General features: G+C 47.7%; 1 protein-coding gene across 1 annotated transcript in view; it reads left to right on the forward strand.

Moving 5' to 3' along the window:
• The first annotated feature begins 7,807 nt into the window (after nt 1-7,807).
• The window catches only part of ST14 (ST14 transmembrane serine protease matriptase), a 42,494-nt gene continuing 31,159 nt past the window's right edge, over nt 7,808-19,142 (forward strand). The window contains exon 1 of the mRNA XM_058687323.1: nt 7,808-8,077. Coding sequence (XP_058543306.1) covers nt 7,997-8,077 — 81 coding nt within the window. The 5' untranslated portion in view covers nt 7,808-7,996. The remainder of the gene's footprint in view (nt 8,078-19,142) is intronic.

Consider the following 19,142-nt stretch of genomic DNA (forward strand, 5'->3'; position numbering starts at 1 on the left):
AAAATTAAATTCTTTCTAGAAAGGCTCTGAGAGCACCTCCGGACTACCAGCTCAGCACCTGCAGTTGCCTAGTTCACAGACACGAGGGTACCTTTTGAGCAGCGCTCCTATATCTGGAAGATTTCCATATTAAGGGTCCTGCCTACCCAAGGCAGGAAACAGAACTCGACTTCTCAACTGGCTTGTAGGTAGGGCACAGACCTAACTCGGGATTGCCAATGAGATGAACTCACAGGAGACTCATTCAGGAGGGAACAAAGAAAGGACACAGATCAGTCTCTGGCTGGAGTAACAGTAGAGGCAGGCAGCTTTGAGGAACAGGGTCAGTCTCACAGGGATGAGCTGGACAGGAGCAGCAGGGACTTCCTGAGCAGCCCTGTACTGTGGCTGGCCGTGTTCCTGGCTGTGTTTCCTCCCCTCTTGCCTTTCTGGCCCTCCCAAAGATTCTATGAACTTCCTAAGAATCTTTTAATAATTTCTTTTTAACTTTTTCCCCCTTCAAATTAACTAGAGAATTCTGTTATTTGTAAACTGGCGTGTTGATAAAAACTCCATTAAAATCAAAGTCACTGAACTCTAATGAGAAAACTGTACCTGTGACCTTCATTTAACAAAGGAGATATGACAAAAAAAAAAAAAAGTGACATGAGAGCAAGGACTCTCAGTGTGGGGAAAAAAAACAGATACAAGATAAAGTTCTGTCAATTCCCTGTGGTCCTTAATTTGAATTGGAAACATCAATATAAATTTCTTGGGTATTTTATTTCTTTAAAAAATTCCTAGCTTTGTCCACCAAACGTCCCAGAAGCAATGATCAACTAAGTAGTAATAAATATCCCTGGTACCCAGGAGATTATCTTGAAATACCATTTCTCACTAAAAAAGACACAGGATGTCCTCAAGAAATGGCTGGTTGCATGTCTGGGCAGGGAATAAATGTATAAGAAGAACCTGGAACATCTTACCAGAAAGCAAATCAATGATCAAAGATGATTAGAACTGGATCAAAAGTAAGAGCCAATTAGAAGAGGCTCCCACCTGTCAAAGAGGGGACAATTTCAGCATCACTAAGCATAAAAATGACAAGGAACCAAAACATAGCAAATATGTTTAAAAATCCAGGAATTCATAATAATACAAAAACAAGCAAACACGCTCCATTTGGTTCTTTTGGAAGATGTTAGAGGTTTAACTATTTTAAAACTGGTAAAAAAGGGAAAGACTCAGGCCTTTACCCTTCTTTTCCAATACAAACATTACCAGTGGTTGACGATATAGATGGGAAATTTTGCTTTATAGAGATATTTCAGCCAGTAAATAAACAAGGAATGATAAACTGAAAAGTTACTGTTCACATTTCCTGAATTTAGAACCTAAGCATGAAGCTGGAAATAGAAGAGATGGCCAGACAGTGCCTCATATTGAAGAAGACACCACCACATGTGAAGTTACCTTCCCTCCCCTCCACAAAAAATCACACTTAAAGAAAAAGAAGACAATGTTTAGGGTTGCCTGACTGGCTCATTCAATAGAGCATTCGACTCTTGACTCTTGATTTTGAGGTCGTGAGTTCAAGCCCTAAGTTGGGTGTGGAGCCTACTTAACGAAAGAAAAAAAAAAAAAAATCAAACCCTTATCTGATTAAGCCTCTAGCTACTACAATTCCCAGGATATACAAAGGGCAAGGGAACTCACTAACTAGACAACAGTTTGAGACGACAATCAGCAAAATCCCGGGTGTGGGAAGTCTGCAGAACAAATGATAGGATTTCTTCAGTAAACAAATTGTAAAGGGAGAAAACAACAAGTGGGAAGCACTAGATTAAGGGACCTAAAAGACACATTTAAAACAAAAGAGACGGGGTGCCTGGTGGCTTAGTAGGTTACGTGACTCTTGATTTCGGCTCAGGTCATGATCTCGAGGTTTGTGGGATTGAGCCCTGAGTTGAGCTCTATGCTGACAGTGCAGAGCCTGCTTGGGATTCTCTGTCTCCCTCTCCCTCTGCCCCCCCTCCCCACTCCTGCACATGCGTACTCTCTCTCCCTCTCTCGCTCAAAATAAATAAATAAACTTAAAAAAATAAATAAATAAAAGAGACAAGGAACAGGCCAAAGCTAAACTGAAGTGTGTAGTGCTTCAGGCCTGGATGATAAAGCCATAGAAAGAAAAATCAGAAAATAGTCACCTCAGATGTTAACATTGTGGCCGCTCCTAGTGGGGGGTTGGGGCACAGGGGTTATTTCTGGGACAGGCGCACAGAGGGCCCGGGGGCGGGCTGGTGTTGACAGGTTCCGGTTCCTCTCACAGGTGGCGATGACTAGAGTGTTGCTGTAGAATAATCTAGTAAACTGTGTACTTGTTTTATGCTGTTTAAGTGCTAACAGAAAACCAGAAACATTTACTTACATTTTCACTTATTCATTTAGGTTTTAAATATTTTAACAAACACTTTTTGTGAGGTGGAGAAATCAACAGACACTGCTCCTTGCCTTCAGGAGTTTGTGTTCTGAGAGGGCAGTGATGTAGCGCCCGGGATCTTGCACTGTAATCACAGCAGATCGGATCAGAGAGGAGCCGAGCGGAAGAAGGCAGGGCTTCAGGAGGTGGTTGGGGTGCGGTCCAGGGAGGAGATGAGAGATGATGGTGGCTTGGAAGAAGGACACAGCACTGGAAAATAGGAATAGATAGATTTCAAATATACTTTGGAGGTGGAACTGTCCAAGACCTTGAGAACAGGGCGCAAACCCAGCTGGAGCGGACTGTACCAGACGGGATTTGTTTGTTCCTTGTTGTTTGTGAGTAGGATAAGGGAAAAGAAGTCAGTGAAGTCTTTTGAACTGTTTTGACCAAGTGGATGATGAAGCCACTTGCTAAGATGGCTGGATCCATAGTAACCTAAGTGAGATGGGACTCATGGTATTCAAGCCTGGTGGAGGTGCCTGGCTCAGTCAGTAGAGCATGTGACTCCTGATCTCAGGGTCATGAGTTCAAGCCCCATGCTGGGCCTAGAGCTCACCTACAAAAATAAAATAAAACCTGCTGTCCCGCTAGGAAAGAAGGGTTCCTAGGGCATCACTGCTGGTCTTATGGAGCTAAGAAATGCCTTGCACACAGAAGGCACTCAGTGCTATTCTCTGAATGCAATACACCTGAAGTGCATTTAATGTAATTCCAGATCAAGAGGAAGCAACGTGGGCCAAGACCCTTCTCTACAATCGATCACTGTGTCATGTCAACTTCCTGAGTGCTGAATGTGACAGAGGAGCAAATTAACTATACATCATTACATTAAACCCATTTGGTTTCCTTCTCATAAAATTAGGATATATAAACTAAATACTTTTATTCCTACACTATAAATGGAGAAACACAAGAGCAGAAGCCTGAGCAGGGGATGATATACTGATATTCTCATCAGCTTCATGGGCTGTCCTCACTCGTTTCTTGCAACATTTTTTTTCTTTTTTTTAAAGTTTATTTATTTGTTTTGAGAGGGAGAGAGTGAGTGAGCAGGGGAGGGGAGAGACAGAGAGAGGGAAAGAGAGAATCCCAAGCAGACTTCATGCTGTCTGTGCAGATCCTGACGTGGGGCTCAGTCTCATGAACCATGAGATCAAGAGTCAGATGCTTAACCAGCTGAGCCACCCAGGCGCCCCTCTTGCAACAACATTAAACAGCTCTTATGTGGATCAGCACAATCAAATGCCCTGTAACGTAAGCTCTGATTGAGGAGCATACCAATTTCTAGGAGCACTGAGGTTAATATGCCTGGAGAAAGTTCCACTGAGTGATATTTTAGCTTAATTTGGATTTCTGCAGGACAAGGGGAAAAGGTGGGGCAGGGTGAAGTAATCAGGCAGGGAGAAGGCTGAATCACCTTGGGGCTACCAAACAACTCATATTTATACCTTGCATTTTTACCTTGACAGGGAAGTGGTAGAGCAGCAGCAGCACAAAAGCAAAAGTGGGGCTAGTGCCAGCACCATAAACCCCTTTGTTCCAGAAGGTGTGGATACATTCAGAGATGTATCCATCTGTATCCGTAAGTCCTTCACTCTGCTCCACCCCTTCATTCCAATCCTCCCCCACACCCCACGCCTCTTGTCAGACTTCTCCTGGCAGAAGTGAGACTAGCCTGCTGGCCTGGCACAATCTGCTTCAGCTGGGTTTGCCACCCACCCCCCTGTTCTCGCCATCTTGGACAGTGACAGAGCTCTGGGATTTTAAACTGGGGCTGGGTCTACCCAAAGTGGCCCCCCTCTCTCCCATGTTATCATCAGCTGAAGCCTGTTTTTTGGCCTGTAGTCAGGTCCATACTTGTACTAGCTCTGCATGGCTCTGGCCCCAAGGGCATTGGGCTAATTGGGGAGGTCTTTGGAAGGGGTCCCAGTGACACAGCCCTGCCTTCCCCAGCAGACAGAGTCCTGGGGTCAGGGTGAGAAAGGCTTATCCTCAGATGGCTGACAGCTTTGGAGTGGGGGTGTTTGGAGCAAGCAGGGGACGATGGAGGCTGCATGAGTCGGTCTTTGCCACAAAGAAATGACATGGGCCTCACACTGAAATGTGGGTTTGAGTCTGGGTTTACCCCTTAAGAGTGTGAGAACCTGGCTACATCCTTTAGGCTGCATGCCCACGGCTTTCTTCACTTACAATTTAGGAATAAAAGTACTTATCTCACATAATACAATTTTATGAGGATTAAACCAAATCGGCTTAATGTAAATGGGCCTGACACAGTGATCGTAGAGAATGGTCTCCGTCTGAATGTTTTCCTCTTAATCTGGAATCACAGTAAATGCCCTGCATACATATTGCGTCCAATAGCACTAAGTGCCTTCCGTGTGCAAGGCATTTATTAGCTCTGTGGGATAAGAGATGATGCTCTAGGAACCTAGAAGACGATAGGAGACACTCCTTTTTCAGCAGAACAGCATGTTTTAGTGCCACGAGCCCTATCTCGTTGTTGTTACCTTGGATCTGGCTTACTTTCAATCACCCACACTAACTGAAGGGTATCATGTCATTGGTAATGGTAGTGCCTACAATGTACTGTCGGTGACTTTGTCCTACTGTGCAGAAAATTATTTTTGATAGCTTCTCTTTAGCTTTGGAATGCTTTCTATAGGCAACGGCAGACTTATTTTCCTTTATTAAATTGACACGAATTATTTTGCTAGTGTTCTATGCTCTGAGGACTCAAAGTTGAGTGAGACACTGGCAGAAATGCAAAAAAAAAAAAAAAAAAAAAGGTGACAAATCCCATGATAAAGGTACAAGCAGATGTACTTCTGGTTTAGAGGGAAAGAAGATCTCGTGGAGGAGGTAATATATCAGGATGGGCTAGGTTTGCCACAATGTTGAATGACCGTGAACTCTCAGTGGCTTCACGTCCCGGAAGCTGACTTCTCACTCATGCTCCATAGCCAGTGCTCATCGCATCTGCAAGAGTCTCCGCCCACTGCAGCCCCTTAGGATCACAGGGAGATGGAGGTTTTGTCTGTACAGGTACCTCACTGGGGAAGAGAGCTTGGGAGTGCGTATTACTTCCTTAGGCCCCTACCTGGAAGTGGTGTTTATTGTTTAACATTTCCTCGTCCACAGCTAGCCATATGACCACACCTAACTTCAAAGTGGAAGGAGTGCAATCCTCGCCTGTGCCCAGAAGGCAGAACGCTAAAAGCCCTCAGTGAATAACGACAACACACTCATGACTACCGTGGGAGACTTTGTCCCAATGTGCAGAGATGAGTGTGAAGGAGAAGGGCTTGTCAGTGCACAAGGGCCTTTAGGAAAGGTGCACATGTCGGAAAGTCTGGTTTCAGGGACAGGGTCCAAACAAGAATGCTGGGAAGCAAGCTTGCAAAGGAAGACAGGTCACACTGTGAAAGCCATGCTAAGGAGGCTGGATTTGATCCAGGAGACACTGAATGTTCTACAGAAGCTGTGGCTTCGGAAGAGTAACTTGAGGGGCTCCTGGGTGGCTCAGTCAGTTAAGCGTCCAACTCTAGATTTTGGCTCAGGTCATGATCTCACGGTTCATGGGTTCAAGTGCTGCACTGGGCTCTGTGCTGGCAATGTGGAGCTTGCTTGGGACTCTCTCTCTCTCTCTCTCTCTGCCTCTCCCCAGCTCTCTCTCTCTCTTAAAATAAATAAATTAAACTTAAAAAAGGAAGAGTAACTTACAGGAGGGATCAGAGGATGGCAAACTGGAGACAGGAGATCCATTTGCTCTTATATAAATCCAGGAAAAGGGTGATAAAGGTTTGCTTTCAAGGGGTCTTCTAAAGGGGGAGGAAAGAAAAGAGCTATACATATAAACAACTTGAGAGAAAGACTTGACCGGATTTGGAACTAATTAGATACAAGGTATAAGAGGGTGGACAGTGAAAGATAAGTCCAAGATTTTGAGCCTAGGAGACCACTGTTACAGCTAGAGAAAGAGTGGAAGATGGTCAAGTCTGGAAAGGAAGTTTGGGGCTTGTTGTTTGCAAAGTGGGAATTTTTATTTTACTTTTGTTTCCCAGCACCTATAACAGTACTTAGCATATAATATGTGCTCGATAATATTTGTTGATTATGTAATACCAGTAGAGCACAAATGGAGAAGTTCCCAAGCAATTATTACTGTTTAAAGTCTTTTTTTTTAAGTTTATGTATTTATTATTCCAGAGAGAGAGAGACAGAGGGAGAGAGAGAACAAGCAGGGGAGGGGCAAAGAGAGGGGGCGGGGGAGACACAGAATCCAAAGCAGGCTCCAGGTTCTGGGCTATCAGCACAGAGGCGGATGTAGGGCTCTGAACTCACTGTGAGATCATGACCTGAGCTGAAGTCAGATGCTTAACGGACTGAGCCGCCCAGGCGCCCACTCCCCCACTCCCCGCCCAGCAATTATTAATGCAGAATTAGGACTCCTTCTGATGTCAGTAAGAGGAAGGCAGATTTACCTATTTGAAGCCATAAAATGAGATGAGTCGTCAAGAAAGTGTAGAGAAAAAAGGGGGGAGGCTGAAGAGGTTACTTTGGGAACCTTGACATTTAGAGGCCAGAAAGTAGAACCAGGGAAGGTGAACATTTGAGGATGGAATCAATCAGTACTGGCTGCTGCAAACAGGTGCAGGATGCTGGGGACAGGTAAGATGGCGTTTGGTGGAGCAGCTGGAGTCTTTGGTCACCCACCCAGGGAAAGGTGGACACGAACGACAGCAAGGGCCTCCTAGCAGTGGGGGGACAGGTAGCAACAAGCCACGGGGCAGGAGAGCAGTGGCTGGAGGGGAGGCTGTGTCAAGGGGCGGTTCCGGTGTTTGTCTGGTTTGGAAGGGTTATAATTGAGACCTGGTCATTTAGCAAGGTGGAGAGGGATTGAAGACGCAAGAGGGAGGGAAAGAAACCATGGGTGGCATCCAGGAGGCGGATGGAAGGGTCATCCCCCAGCGCAAAGGGCCACCTCTAGGAGAGGGAGAGAGCGGGGTGAACTCATTTTTGTTGCTGTTAGGTACTCACCGAGGGCCCAGTAAGCGCGGGGCACAGTTAATGCTCATGGCAACCACCGCGCAGGTCTCCGGGTCTTACTTGTCCCTCACCTCCCCGCCCGTGGCATTGTGTTTCCCTTCGCCCCGAGGGGAGGAGGCAGGCCCCGAGGGGAGGAGGCAGAGCGGGGCTCCGCGCGGGGCGGGAACCGACGAGGGGGCGGCGGGGCCTGGGAAAGGTGCGCCGGCGAGGCGGACGGACGGCGGGGCGGGCCCCGGGGAGGCCACACCCTGAAACTACCTGCCTGGGACAGGAAGAGTGAGGGCGAGAGCGACCGCCGGCGGCCAGCACGCGGGGTTGCTACCGGAACTCGGCACTCCCCGCGCCCCCCGTGTCCCCCGCGCTCCTAGCGCCCCGGTGCGCCCCTGTGCGCCCCGCGCCCTTCGCGCCCCTAGCGCCCCGACGGCGATGGGAGCCAGCCGCCCGCGGGGACCACGCCTCTGAGACCCGCGACCGACCGCTGGTACCATGAAGAGCAATCGGGCACGCAAGGGCGGAGGGGGTTCCAAGGACCTCGGCGCAGGACTCAAGTACAGCTCGCGGCCTCAGGTTGGCGAGGGGCGCGGCGGGCTTTGCGGGCATCGTCGGGGCCCGGGAAGCCACCAGTGTGGCCGGGAGCGGGGCGACGGGAGCGGGCGCCGAGGGCCCGGGCGCTTTGTCTTGGCAAAGGGAACCGCTCCATTGCCCATTTGTGGCCCGGGCGCTGGCCGGCCCGACAGGTGGAATTACCTGTTTGGCGGGTGCCTGGCGGACCTTTGGTACCAGCCCTGCCGCGCGCCAGCCCAGGTGGAGGCGGCCCAGGTGGAGGCGGCAACCCTCGGGTCCTTGGAGACTCCGAGTCTCTCCTCCAGCCTTCCTGCCCACTCGGTCCTTTCCCTGACCCGAGAAAAGGGCTCCATCTCGGTCCCTCCATTAACTCCGCACTCTTAGTGCACATCTGGAAAAGACCAGGGGCGGAGGCCCGGAGTGTGGTGATTTGGGCTGAGCAAGGATGGTTTCCAGGGGGCCTTGGGGTCATAGCCATCCTTGGTCGCTGCGGGAGTTCGTTGTTTTCCTTCCTGGTCAGAGGGCATTTTGCGACCTTTGCAGAGGGCTACTGGGAGACCAGAGCTCTGAGTGCCATAGAGCCTGGTGCTTAGGACCCCAGGGTTGGACTTGTCTGGCCTTCTCTAAGAGGGTATGAAGCCCTTTGGGAAGGTGATTTTGTGAGAAGGGATGTAAGAACAAGTGTCTTGAGCCTTTTGGAAGATGCCCAAGCAGGAAGCTCTTGTTTGGCAGACAAAATCACCGGGGACCTTAAACCTTGATGTAAGAGTTGGGGATGGGTTGGTGCTTTATTGATGGACACACCTAGTGGCAGTGCCCAGGCAGGACTAGCAACCATACCTCTGCCTCTGTCCAGCTGGGACCCTGGGTTTCCCTGAAATGCCAGAGAAGCCCAGGTCATGGCTGGCGCTGGGTGGGTGCTGGGGAGGGGGGGCGTATTGTGAGGGAGCTTTCTCCCTCATGCAGGTGAGGGGTGGCTCTGCATGGCCCACACTCTTTCTACTCTCCCGGTCCTGTAACATCTGCTGCCTCAGGTTGCGCCATTGCTTCACATAGGCCAGATTTTGTAGCTCTCTGAAATCAGTTCCTTTTCTCCAAGCAGCATCTTGACTTAAGACCAGATTCTGGGGCTGTGTGGCTAGCTGGACCACAGATAGCAGCTGGGCTTGGACACTCTTGTTTTCTCCATTTTTCACTTCCTATGTGGAAGGAAGCATGGATAGGGCAGCCAGCCTGGAGGCCTGGGCCTGTGTTCCTGCGGAGGCTCCCTGCTCGAGGCAGGTTCCCCAGATGTATGCCTTCTGTTTTCCTTTCTGTAACTGCCATGTTTACGAATCCTTGATAATTACGAATTGTTGATAATTGCCCATTGGGGCTCTAGACTCCTGCCTCCTCAGCAGAGGGCCTGCTGTTTGGTATTTGTTATTTCAGGGCTGGCTTGTTTCCCCCCCTCCCCCCCCCCAACTTCCCTTTGTGGGATTCTGCAGTCTTCCTCTGTGCTGCCTCTCCGCCCACACCCCCTCCCCTACCGGGGGCTGGGCCTGGGCCCATCCCCACACTCCTGTCAGCTGGCTTTCTCTTGTCCCATGCAAGCCCTTGCTCATTTTCTCATCTTCTGTGAAGCTCATGCATTCTCTATTCCATTGGGTTCTTCCTTCCACCTCTGATTCTGTGACTTTTCTTCATGCGGGTCACCCTTTCTGTCTTTTCTCCCGCTGAGCTCCATTGAACCACCTCTGTACCTAGTCCCGGGCTGGGCACTAGGAGGGATGGAAGGTTCTCAAAGACAAAATAAGATATGATTGTTTCCTTAAGGAAATTACAGTCTTGAAAGCCATGCTAAGAGAGTTGTGCAAAAGTTATATGTGGTGCAGTGTGCCCTGAAGAAAGTAGCTTGCTGTGCCCAAAGCTCATTTCTGTTTCTCCAGGAAGTCATTGAATATTCCTTCCCATTCCATGCCTTAGCAGAAAGCTCACTCTCTGGATCACCCTGCAGTGTTTGCAGTCAGGGTCTGCAGACTCTGCCTTGACCTGTTCCCTGACCAGGAGGTGCAGCTTCTGCCCCAGGATTTGCCTGGCTGGGTCATGCTGAGCCCCACCTGGGGACTATTGTTTCCGAGTTCCATGTTCTGGCATTCCCATTCCTGCATGGATGGAGAAGGGTCGGTCTTAAAATTCTTGTATGTGACTGCATCCTTCCCAAGGCTGATGACTCTGGCCCCTGCTTACCCAACCCTGTTCCCAGTAAGTAGGAAGTGGCCACCTCAGTGTTCCCTACTGTCTCCGGGGCCCTGATGTGCACATGGTGTTTGGGGATCGTGTGAGCCCTCCCTCCATGAGAGCAGGTGTACAGATGCCAATTATTATGGCCACCAGTGAGAACTGGGAAGCCCGCCTCACTGAGTTTCTGGGCCCTTGTTGTGAGTGTCTGGGCCCTTGAGTGTCTGGGCCCTATTTGATGGAGCTATAAAAGTACTTTGAGCTCCATTGGTTCCTTCTCAAGTCAAGATTGCCCTGGGTAGGAGTCAGTATCCCCCAGGCATATGGAGACCAGGACTGGGAAATCAGGTGTGGGGGCTATTCAGAGTCATCTCTGGTAACTGGTCAAACATTCACTCATCTATGTAACAAATATTTATTACATACCTACCTACTGAGCATGTGCCAGGTACTGGACAATGACACTTGAGAAAGATCCTAGTCCTATAGCCCCTGCCTTCAAGGAATACCCAGTATAGTGTGGAATATGGGGGGGTGGTGGTTAACTTCTGTGTGTATGATAAGTACTGGATTCCAGAGAAACCCAGGGTGGGCACCTAGGAAACAGCTAATCCAGGCTTGAAGGGTCAGGGTAGGGGAATTGGGACCTGAGGCCATCTGTGAGTTCCAGAGTGTCCACCACGGAGCTAAGACCTGGTGCCTCCGCTTTTCTGGTGGGTGATCTCAGATGTTACCTAATCTGAGCCTCAGTTTCTGTGGCTATAAAATGGGGATGACATATGTGTTACAGGTTTGTTGCAAGAATTAACAGAGATACTTTACATGAAAGCCCTTTGTAAGTTGCAGCCTGGTGTATAGATCACACAGTTTTGATTTCTTTCTTTTTTTTATTTAGTATTTTATTTTATTTTATTTTTTAAATTTACATCCAAGTTAGCACATAGTGCAACAATGATTTCAGGAGTAGATTCCTTAATACCCCTTACCCATTTAGCCCATCCCCCCTCCCACAACCCCTCCAGTAACCTTCTGTTTGTTCTCCATATTTAAGAGTCTCTTCTGTTTTGTCCCCCTCCCTGTTTTTATATTATTTTTGCTTCCCTTCCCTTGTGTTCATCTGTTCTGTGTCTTAAAGTGCTCATATGAGTGAAGTCATATGATATTTGTCTTTCTCTGACTAATTTCACTTAGCATAATACCCTCCAGTTCCATCCACATAGTTGCAAATGGCAATATTTCATTCTTTTTGATTGCCGAGTAATACTCCATTGTGTGTGTGTGTGTGTATACATTATATATATATATATATATATATATATATATATATATATATATATACCAAATCTTCTTTATCCATTCATCCATCGATGGACATTTGGGCTCTTTCCATACTTGGGCTATTGTTGATAGTGCTGCTATAAACATGGGGGTGCATGTGTCCCTTCGAAACAGCACACCTGTGTCCTTTGGATAAATGCCTAGGAGTGCAATTGCTGGGTTGTAGGGTAGTTCTATTTTTAGTTTTTTGAGGAACCTCCATACTGTTTTCCAGAGTGGCTGCACCAGCTTGCATTCCCACCAACAATGCAAAAGAGATCTCTTTCTCCGCATCCTTGCCAACATCTATTGTTGCCTGAGTTGTTAATGTTAGCCATTCTGACAGGTGTGAGGTGGTATCTCATTGTGGTTTTCATTTGTATTTCCCTGATGATGAGTGATGTGGAGCATTTTCTCATGTGTTGGTTGGCCATCTGGATGTCTTCTTTGGAGAAGTGTCTATTCATGTCTTTTGCCCATTTCTTCACGGGATTATTTGTTTTTTGGGTGTTGAGTTTGATAAGTTCTTTGTAGATTTTGGATACTAACCCTTTATTTGATATGTGTTTGCAAATATCTTCTCCCTGGATTTCTGAGTTGGAAACAGCCTGGAGACAACAAGAAGGTGATGTAGTATTGGTAGGAGGAGTGTGCAGAGGCTGAGAACTAAGGTTGTCAGCAGGGCACTGGCCTCCCAGAAGTGCTGGCCTGTCCCGCTGAACACAGGGAATCTCTTTGGGAGGAGCTGGGAAATGAGACCACCCTTTATGCAGCTTCTATGAGAAAGATCCTTTTACGGAAAAGAAATGTGTGCCTACGACCTATGACTGACTCCTCATCCCTGTCTTCCTCCCTCCCATACAGAACGAAACTTTAAAAAACTTACTTCTTCTAGGTTCTCTTGAGCAGGTACTGGGGCTGTCTGGGATGCCCATGTGCCATGACAGTGTGTGCAGCAGGTGAGGGCACAGCAGGGGAGGTGGGCAGTTCTTTAGGTGGGGACTCACCTCCCAGGCAGCCTGCCTATCCCAGGGTGCTTCCCGGCACCTCAGTCCTGGGAAGACCTGGACCTTCATGGCCTCACTTAGGGGATGGGAAAACTGAGGCAGAGAAGACAATCCTAGCTCGGTAGCTGCCTGTGTCTGAAGCCTAAGTTGTGTAAACCTGTGAGGACCCTCCACGGGTGGATCTGCCCAGAGCCAGCTTGTTGGTGGTGATGATGCCATGTCAACACAGCCTCCCTGACCTGGGCCTGTCACGCTGCACCCTGGGGGGTGTGGCTGCCTGCCCTGTGGCTGGTGGCCGGTGGCCACTGTGATGCTGGAGTTCCTCTGGTGTCACTTCCTTCTTGGGCTTCTGGTTCTGACCAGATGGTTGGCTCATGTCTCTCCTAAGAGAGAAAGTCTGTTCTTAGAAGAAGACAGTGTGACAGAGCCACTGGGCCCAGGGCCCAAAGATGTTGCTTCTGACATTGTGCATATGCTACTGGAGTGTTGAGATCATTGCTAGCATTTGTTGATCATATACCGTGTATTATACCTCTCAGTGTTATTATTACCCTTTTATAGGTGAGGAAAATGAAGCACAGAGAGGCTAAGCAACTTGCCTAAGGTCACAGAGTGAAACAGTAGTGGGACTGGAATTTGAAACCAGGTAGTCTGGCTCTGCTCTATTCTGCTTGGGCCTCCAGAGTGTAGGACGGCTGTCAGTCCAGTGTGCTTAGGGTGGGATGGATTACTAAGGGTGAGAAGGAGTTTGGTTTGGATAAGAAACTGGGTTTTGCTTCTTAGGATGTTTCTGAGGTGCTGGGGACTTACCAAAATTATAACGGCTGATTAGTAGACAGGAATGGGAACTTCTGGGCTTCTCCGAGAACTCTCACTCTGGCTGGCAGTGGTGAGAAGGTACTTGGGGTTTGTTCAGAAACGTATTTGGGGTTTGTTCAGAGTTCATGGATAGTAATTGCCTCTTTTTCTTTGTAAGAAGTTTTCTAGACACAGGTGTCTACTAAAATTGCTGTCTTGGAATCTCATATTTTCTGAGTTTGCTTATTCTGTCCAGGCTTGGCAACAAAATCTTCAGAATTCTTGTGATAGGTGGCAAACTGGTCAAAATCTTGAATCCCTGGTGTCTCTGAGATAGTGAGGATTGTGAAAAGGTAAAGAATATGATCACGACTGTTTCTACCTTCACTAAACATGTGTATTTCAATTCAGTATCTTTCTCTATCCACACAGCAACTCTGTGAATAAAACCACCCAGTTTAAAGCTGAGAATACTGAGGCTCAAAAGCTATGCATAATGACCCAAAGGCAATTAGAGATAGAACAAGGGTTCAAACCTAGATCTATGTGACTTCAAAGCCTACATCTTAACTGCCAAGCCATTATACAGTTGTATTACAAAGATGATGGTCATTGATGCATATCCCCAGCAAAGTACTGGAACACGTCATTAACCAGAGTGGTGAGCACCAGGCGCCGACACAGATCCACGGAAACCTCTCACACCAAACTCGTCTGGTTTCCCCTTTTGATGAGGTTACTCATCTGGTAGACCAGGAGACTGGCTGGAGATGTGATTTCAACAAGGCTTTGAACAAAATGTAGCTTTATTTATTATACACATGATTAAAAATCATAAAGGCAATTTTAAAATAAAAAAAGGAAAGATTCACCTACCTAAGCCCACAAATAGGGTTGTTTACATTCTTCACGCTTCTTTCCACGCCTTACCTTATGCATATGTTTTATCTAGTTCCTTGTGCACACACAGTTTGTGTCCTGGGGAGTTGCTGTATCAGCCTTTTATCTGCTTGGCGTGGTGGAGGCCTGGGGGCTGGTGAGCAGTGGGGTCCCAGTAGGTTGGTTGACTGTGCCTAAGAGGGTCCATGCATGGATCCATGTCACTGTGCAGGGGCCTGGGGTCTCTTCCTAACTCCCTCCTCGGTTCTGTGCCATTTCTTGTTTACTAACAACTCTGTTGAGGTCTTGGAGCATTTGCTTATCAGTTTTGTAAATGACACTCTTCTGGGAGGGGAAGGCCGATACCTCGAATGACTTAATTCTGAGTCAGAAGGAGCTGGACAGCCAACGTGATGGGGTGGCAGGAACAGAATTATGTTGATCTGTGTTAGGAGTTAAGTGCTGTGCTTAGTGACCACCCTAACAGTGGAAACAAAAACCACCTCCCTCCCGCAGTTGAGACGTGAGGAGAGTGAGAAGGAAGAAGCAGGGCACCAAAATAAATCCAATATTTTGAGTCAGTGGCAAGCTCAGTAAAACCCAGGCATGTTCTGTGGTTCCCTTAAATGTACAGTAAATTCCTCCTTCATATTTTTGTTTGGTGATACCTTTTAAAATTATTATTTAAAAAGCTAATATATACATATTTCAAGGATTAAAAAATGAGGGAAAGTACCCTAGAGAGGCATTTTAATAATTTGGTATTGCCTATGCATCTTTCTAAAAAAAAAAAAAGTTGCTTTTTTTCTAAATACAAAAGTTGCTTTTTTTTCTAAGTTGCTTTTCTAAATACAAGGAAGGTTTTTTTTTTTTTTTTTTTTTTTTTTTTTAAATCAAGCAATAGCAAAATATGCAAAGTAGAAAGTGAAATTCCTCTGAAATTCTTTCCTCTGGGTTTTATAACCCCTCTGAATAGTTTGGCTTATATTCTCTTACAGTCTCATAGACTAATATTTATGTGGATGTTAATATATGTGACATGTATTTTCCCCAGAATAGAATCATAATGTAATTCCAATTCTGTAGCTAAAGCCATGGTTGTAATCAGTTAATGCATCAAAATTTATTAACCCATGCTGGGATTGTGGAACAAGACAGCCCCATTTCTCCATCCTTAAGGAGCAGTTGGTTGACCTTGAGACAAGGCTGGGACTGGGGGTGCACAGGGTGCTGGCGAACCCTTGGGACTGAGTTTAGTCACCTGACTAAAACCCACGGGGAGAACCCCTCCTTGGGAATCTCTCAGGGAGACACCTGAGTTGAGTTTAGAGGGATGGAAAGTACATATGAACTTTTTGACTTTTTTTTTTCATTTAACATTGCATATTAGAGTTTTTTCATGATACTTCCTACTCTTTGAAAACCCGTTTTTGATTGCTGCATAAGCTTTCATCAAGTGGATGTATCATCATGTGTTTATTATTATTTGTATGTGCAAATTGAATGCATTAATGGAAATAGAGCTGTCAGGATAAGGTATGTCATTGACGAATAGCCCCTGTGGAGACCACACTGGTCTGCATTTGGAGTATGCTGTTGAATTCTGGGCACTGTGTCTTAATGGGGATATTGCTGTGAGGTTGAATGAGATAGCCAGAGGTTTAGAAAACACATTGTTTGAATAATTGAGTGGGGGGCGCCTGGGTGGTGCAGTCGGTTAAGCGTCCGACTTCAGCCAGGTCACGATCTTGCGGTCCGTCCGTGAGTTCGAGCCCTGCGTCGGGCTCTGGGCTGATGGCTCGGAGCCTGGAGCCTGTTTCCGATTCTGTGTCTCCCTCTCTCTCTGCCCCTCCCCTGTTCATGCTCTGTCTCTCTCTGTCCCAAAAATAAAAATAAAAAACGTTGAATAATTGAGTGGAACACGTTTCCCCAGATTAGGAGCAGGCTCCAAGAACACCATTGCTGATTGCCGATTTGGATTATTTCTAGTATTTTCGAGTATTTGGGGAGCTGCCCCCAGCTGGAGAAATTAGGGGCTCTATTGCAATGCTAACGTGTAGGGGTTATTGTGATGCTGAGGTTGGCACTAAAGGAAAGTGCTATTCTGCCCCAGAAAGGATGGCCCTGCGAAGATGGGAGGCAGGATGACATCTACAATTTGGCCCAGCTCTAGGAATGCGATTCCAAGGACACCGTCTCCCAAGTTTTCACCTCTTTCCTGTTCTGCTTATGCCACTGGGATTCTGGGTCCTGAATGTAGACTTGGGCCTCCAGGTGACTTACCGTCAGGCTGTGCTTTCCCATTTGCTTATCCAGGCCTTTCATCCACAATGACCCTTAGGTTTATGGCTCTGTTACCATGCCTGAGCAGAGGCTTTGGGATCTAGTCAGCTCCAGGAAGCAGGTGGACTTGGGCTTTTCCACTCACTCCTGCGGGTCCTCGCAAGGTGAATGGAGAAGCAGTCAAACAGACTGTTGTGCCCGCGTGCCGTGGAATACTACTCAGCAGTAATAAGCACACGCTCTCGGTGCATGCAGTGACTCAAATGATTCTCCAGGGAATCTTAATGAGTGAAAGAAGCCAGCAGTCTTAAAAGATTATGTCCTGGATGATTCATTTATAATAACATTTTTGAAAGGACAATTTTAGAATGGGGATAGATCATTTGGGGAGGGGGCAGGGAGGAGGTGGGCACGGTTACAAAAGAGCAGAGGGAGGGATCTTTGTGTGGGAAACAGAACCAGCCATTATGTTGACTGTGCAGGTGGATATAGGTCCCTACGCTGGTGATCAGTTATGTGGAACGTAATACGCACATGAATGAGTACAAGTGAAATGAGAAACCTAGGTCAGTTGTGGTATTATACCGGAGTTTCACAAGATGTTACCGTTGGGGGACACCGAGCAAAGCGTACGTACAAGGGATCTCTCCACGTTACTTCTTACAACTGTACGTGAACATAGTTATCTCCATAAAAAAATGCGGTCAATGAAAAAGCACCAGCCTGTGAAATCAGCCTGTGAAATCGGCTTGTTCCTCTTGTTTAGTTTCGGGTGTAATCTCTGGTTGTGCTGCTGCTGGCAGATGTGTCTGCTCCCTGAATCCCATGACAGTGGTGGGGGCCAGAAAAGGATCTCAGGAGAATAAGGATGGGGCCCAGGCAGATTCGGGAGGATCAAAGAGCCAGGGGAGGGCTGGGGGCTGCTGTTGGTGTTCTCTCCCACGGTGTGATCTGGAAACAGAGATGGAATTCTCAGGTTGGAATCACAAAGGTGTTGAGTCCTGGGGGGGGGGGGGGTGGACATGTACTTGAAAACTAGGAGAGGAAGAGCCTGGGAGAGTCCAAACTTAGGTGGGGCTGCCTGTAGCAGGTGGCCAGGCCAGGGCTGACACCAGAGTGCTTGGTGAGGGAAGGGTGAGGAGGTACGGGGGTGCTGTCAGCAAAATCCTGGGATGTGGACTGACAGCATTCTCTCCCCTTCCAGGGGTGGATGGAGGTACCTTGGGATACAAATCTGGAAACTTTCCTGGGCCCTGGCACCTGGGAGATTAGCCCAACTTGCCCTGGGTAGGCTACCCAAGTGTGGCTATGGAAAGAGAAGTCCCTCAATCAGCCAACCCACCAATCAAGTGCTACCTCTGGGCAGCGTCATAGAGGGGGCTGGGGAGAGAAGCAGTATGAAGAAGAAACTGGGCTACCCTGACTCCCTAAGACTGCCTGTTCTGCTTAGCGTGGCAGTGGGGTATCATTGATGCCAAGTGGGTGGTACAGGTCATAAGGAGGTGCTGTGGATTAAGGTGGTCTATGAAAGTTTCCTGGAGGGGCATAGCCTTGAGCTGCATTTTCAAGGGCAGGTGAGTTTGGTAGGTGGTAAAGGAGAGCTGAGCCATTCTGAGTGGGCAGGATACGAGCAGCTTCCTGGCTCCTTACAGATTTGGAGGCTTCCTGGCTGGGAGCAAGGTCAGAGTGGGGGGAGTCAGCACCCCTAGACCAGCATTGTAGGGGTAGGAATCCATATGCAATGTTGGTCAAGCCTTCTTGCCTCTCGGGCCCTAGAAACACGTTGTGTCACAGGTAGAGTTTTGTAGAGTGTTCTTTAAGGCAGTTACTCTCTGAACTTCGGTGTGCACATCTGTACCTCTGTGGGAGAAGGGGTGATCGCTGATCCCCTGAGAAGCAGCAGAGGGTCCTGAGAACACTGGCTTTGGAGTCTGGAATTGTGCCTGCCACTTTATAGCTGTCTAGGTTTTTGGGTGACCCTCCTTTATGCATTTCCTCATCTGGAAATGAAACTTAGTTGTAGGCATTAGAGATAACCTATATTAAAAATGCACAAAGATGCACAGAAATCATGAATATGTTTGTGGTGGCCTCCCTTGTTCCTCCCTGAGCTGTGAGGCATGGAGGCGATGGGGGTGAGAGCCCTGGGAACTGTCAGGTCATCCCCAGAGCCTCTGCGGGCTTTGGCCCCTTTCTGACAGCCGCCCAGGGAGACCCTGTGGTTTGGAAACCTGTCACAGTCCTTGAGGGCAGTGTTTCAAGGAGTAGTCTGGACACCCCCTGGGTCCTGAGGCTACTTCAACCAGTCCATTTATTGTTTTATTATTTTGAGGCTCTGCAAAAAATTGCATTTGAAATGGATTTTAACATTTAAAAAAATGTTTTTGAAACGACCAGAAACATGGAATACAGATGAGGCCTAGAATGTAAGTAGATGGCAGACTCCATGGCTTTGGTAGGTGAGTTGCCTCTGGGCTGTGAGCAGGTGCAGAGGTCCCTGGGAGGGGTTTCTTCTGTCCCCCTGGTCAGGAGCAGGAGGCCTTCCTAGTGCTGTTAGAGGAGAG

Source organism: Neofelis nebulosa, chromosome 10, assembly GCF_028018385.1.
Source record: "Neofelis nebulosa isolate mNeoNeb1 chromosome 10, mNeoNeb1.pri, whole genome shotgun sequence".
NCBI classification, from domain to species: Eukaryota; Metazoa; Chordata; class Mammalia; order Carnivora; family Felidae; genus Neofelis; species Neofelis nebulosa.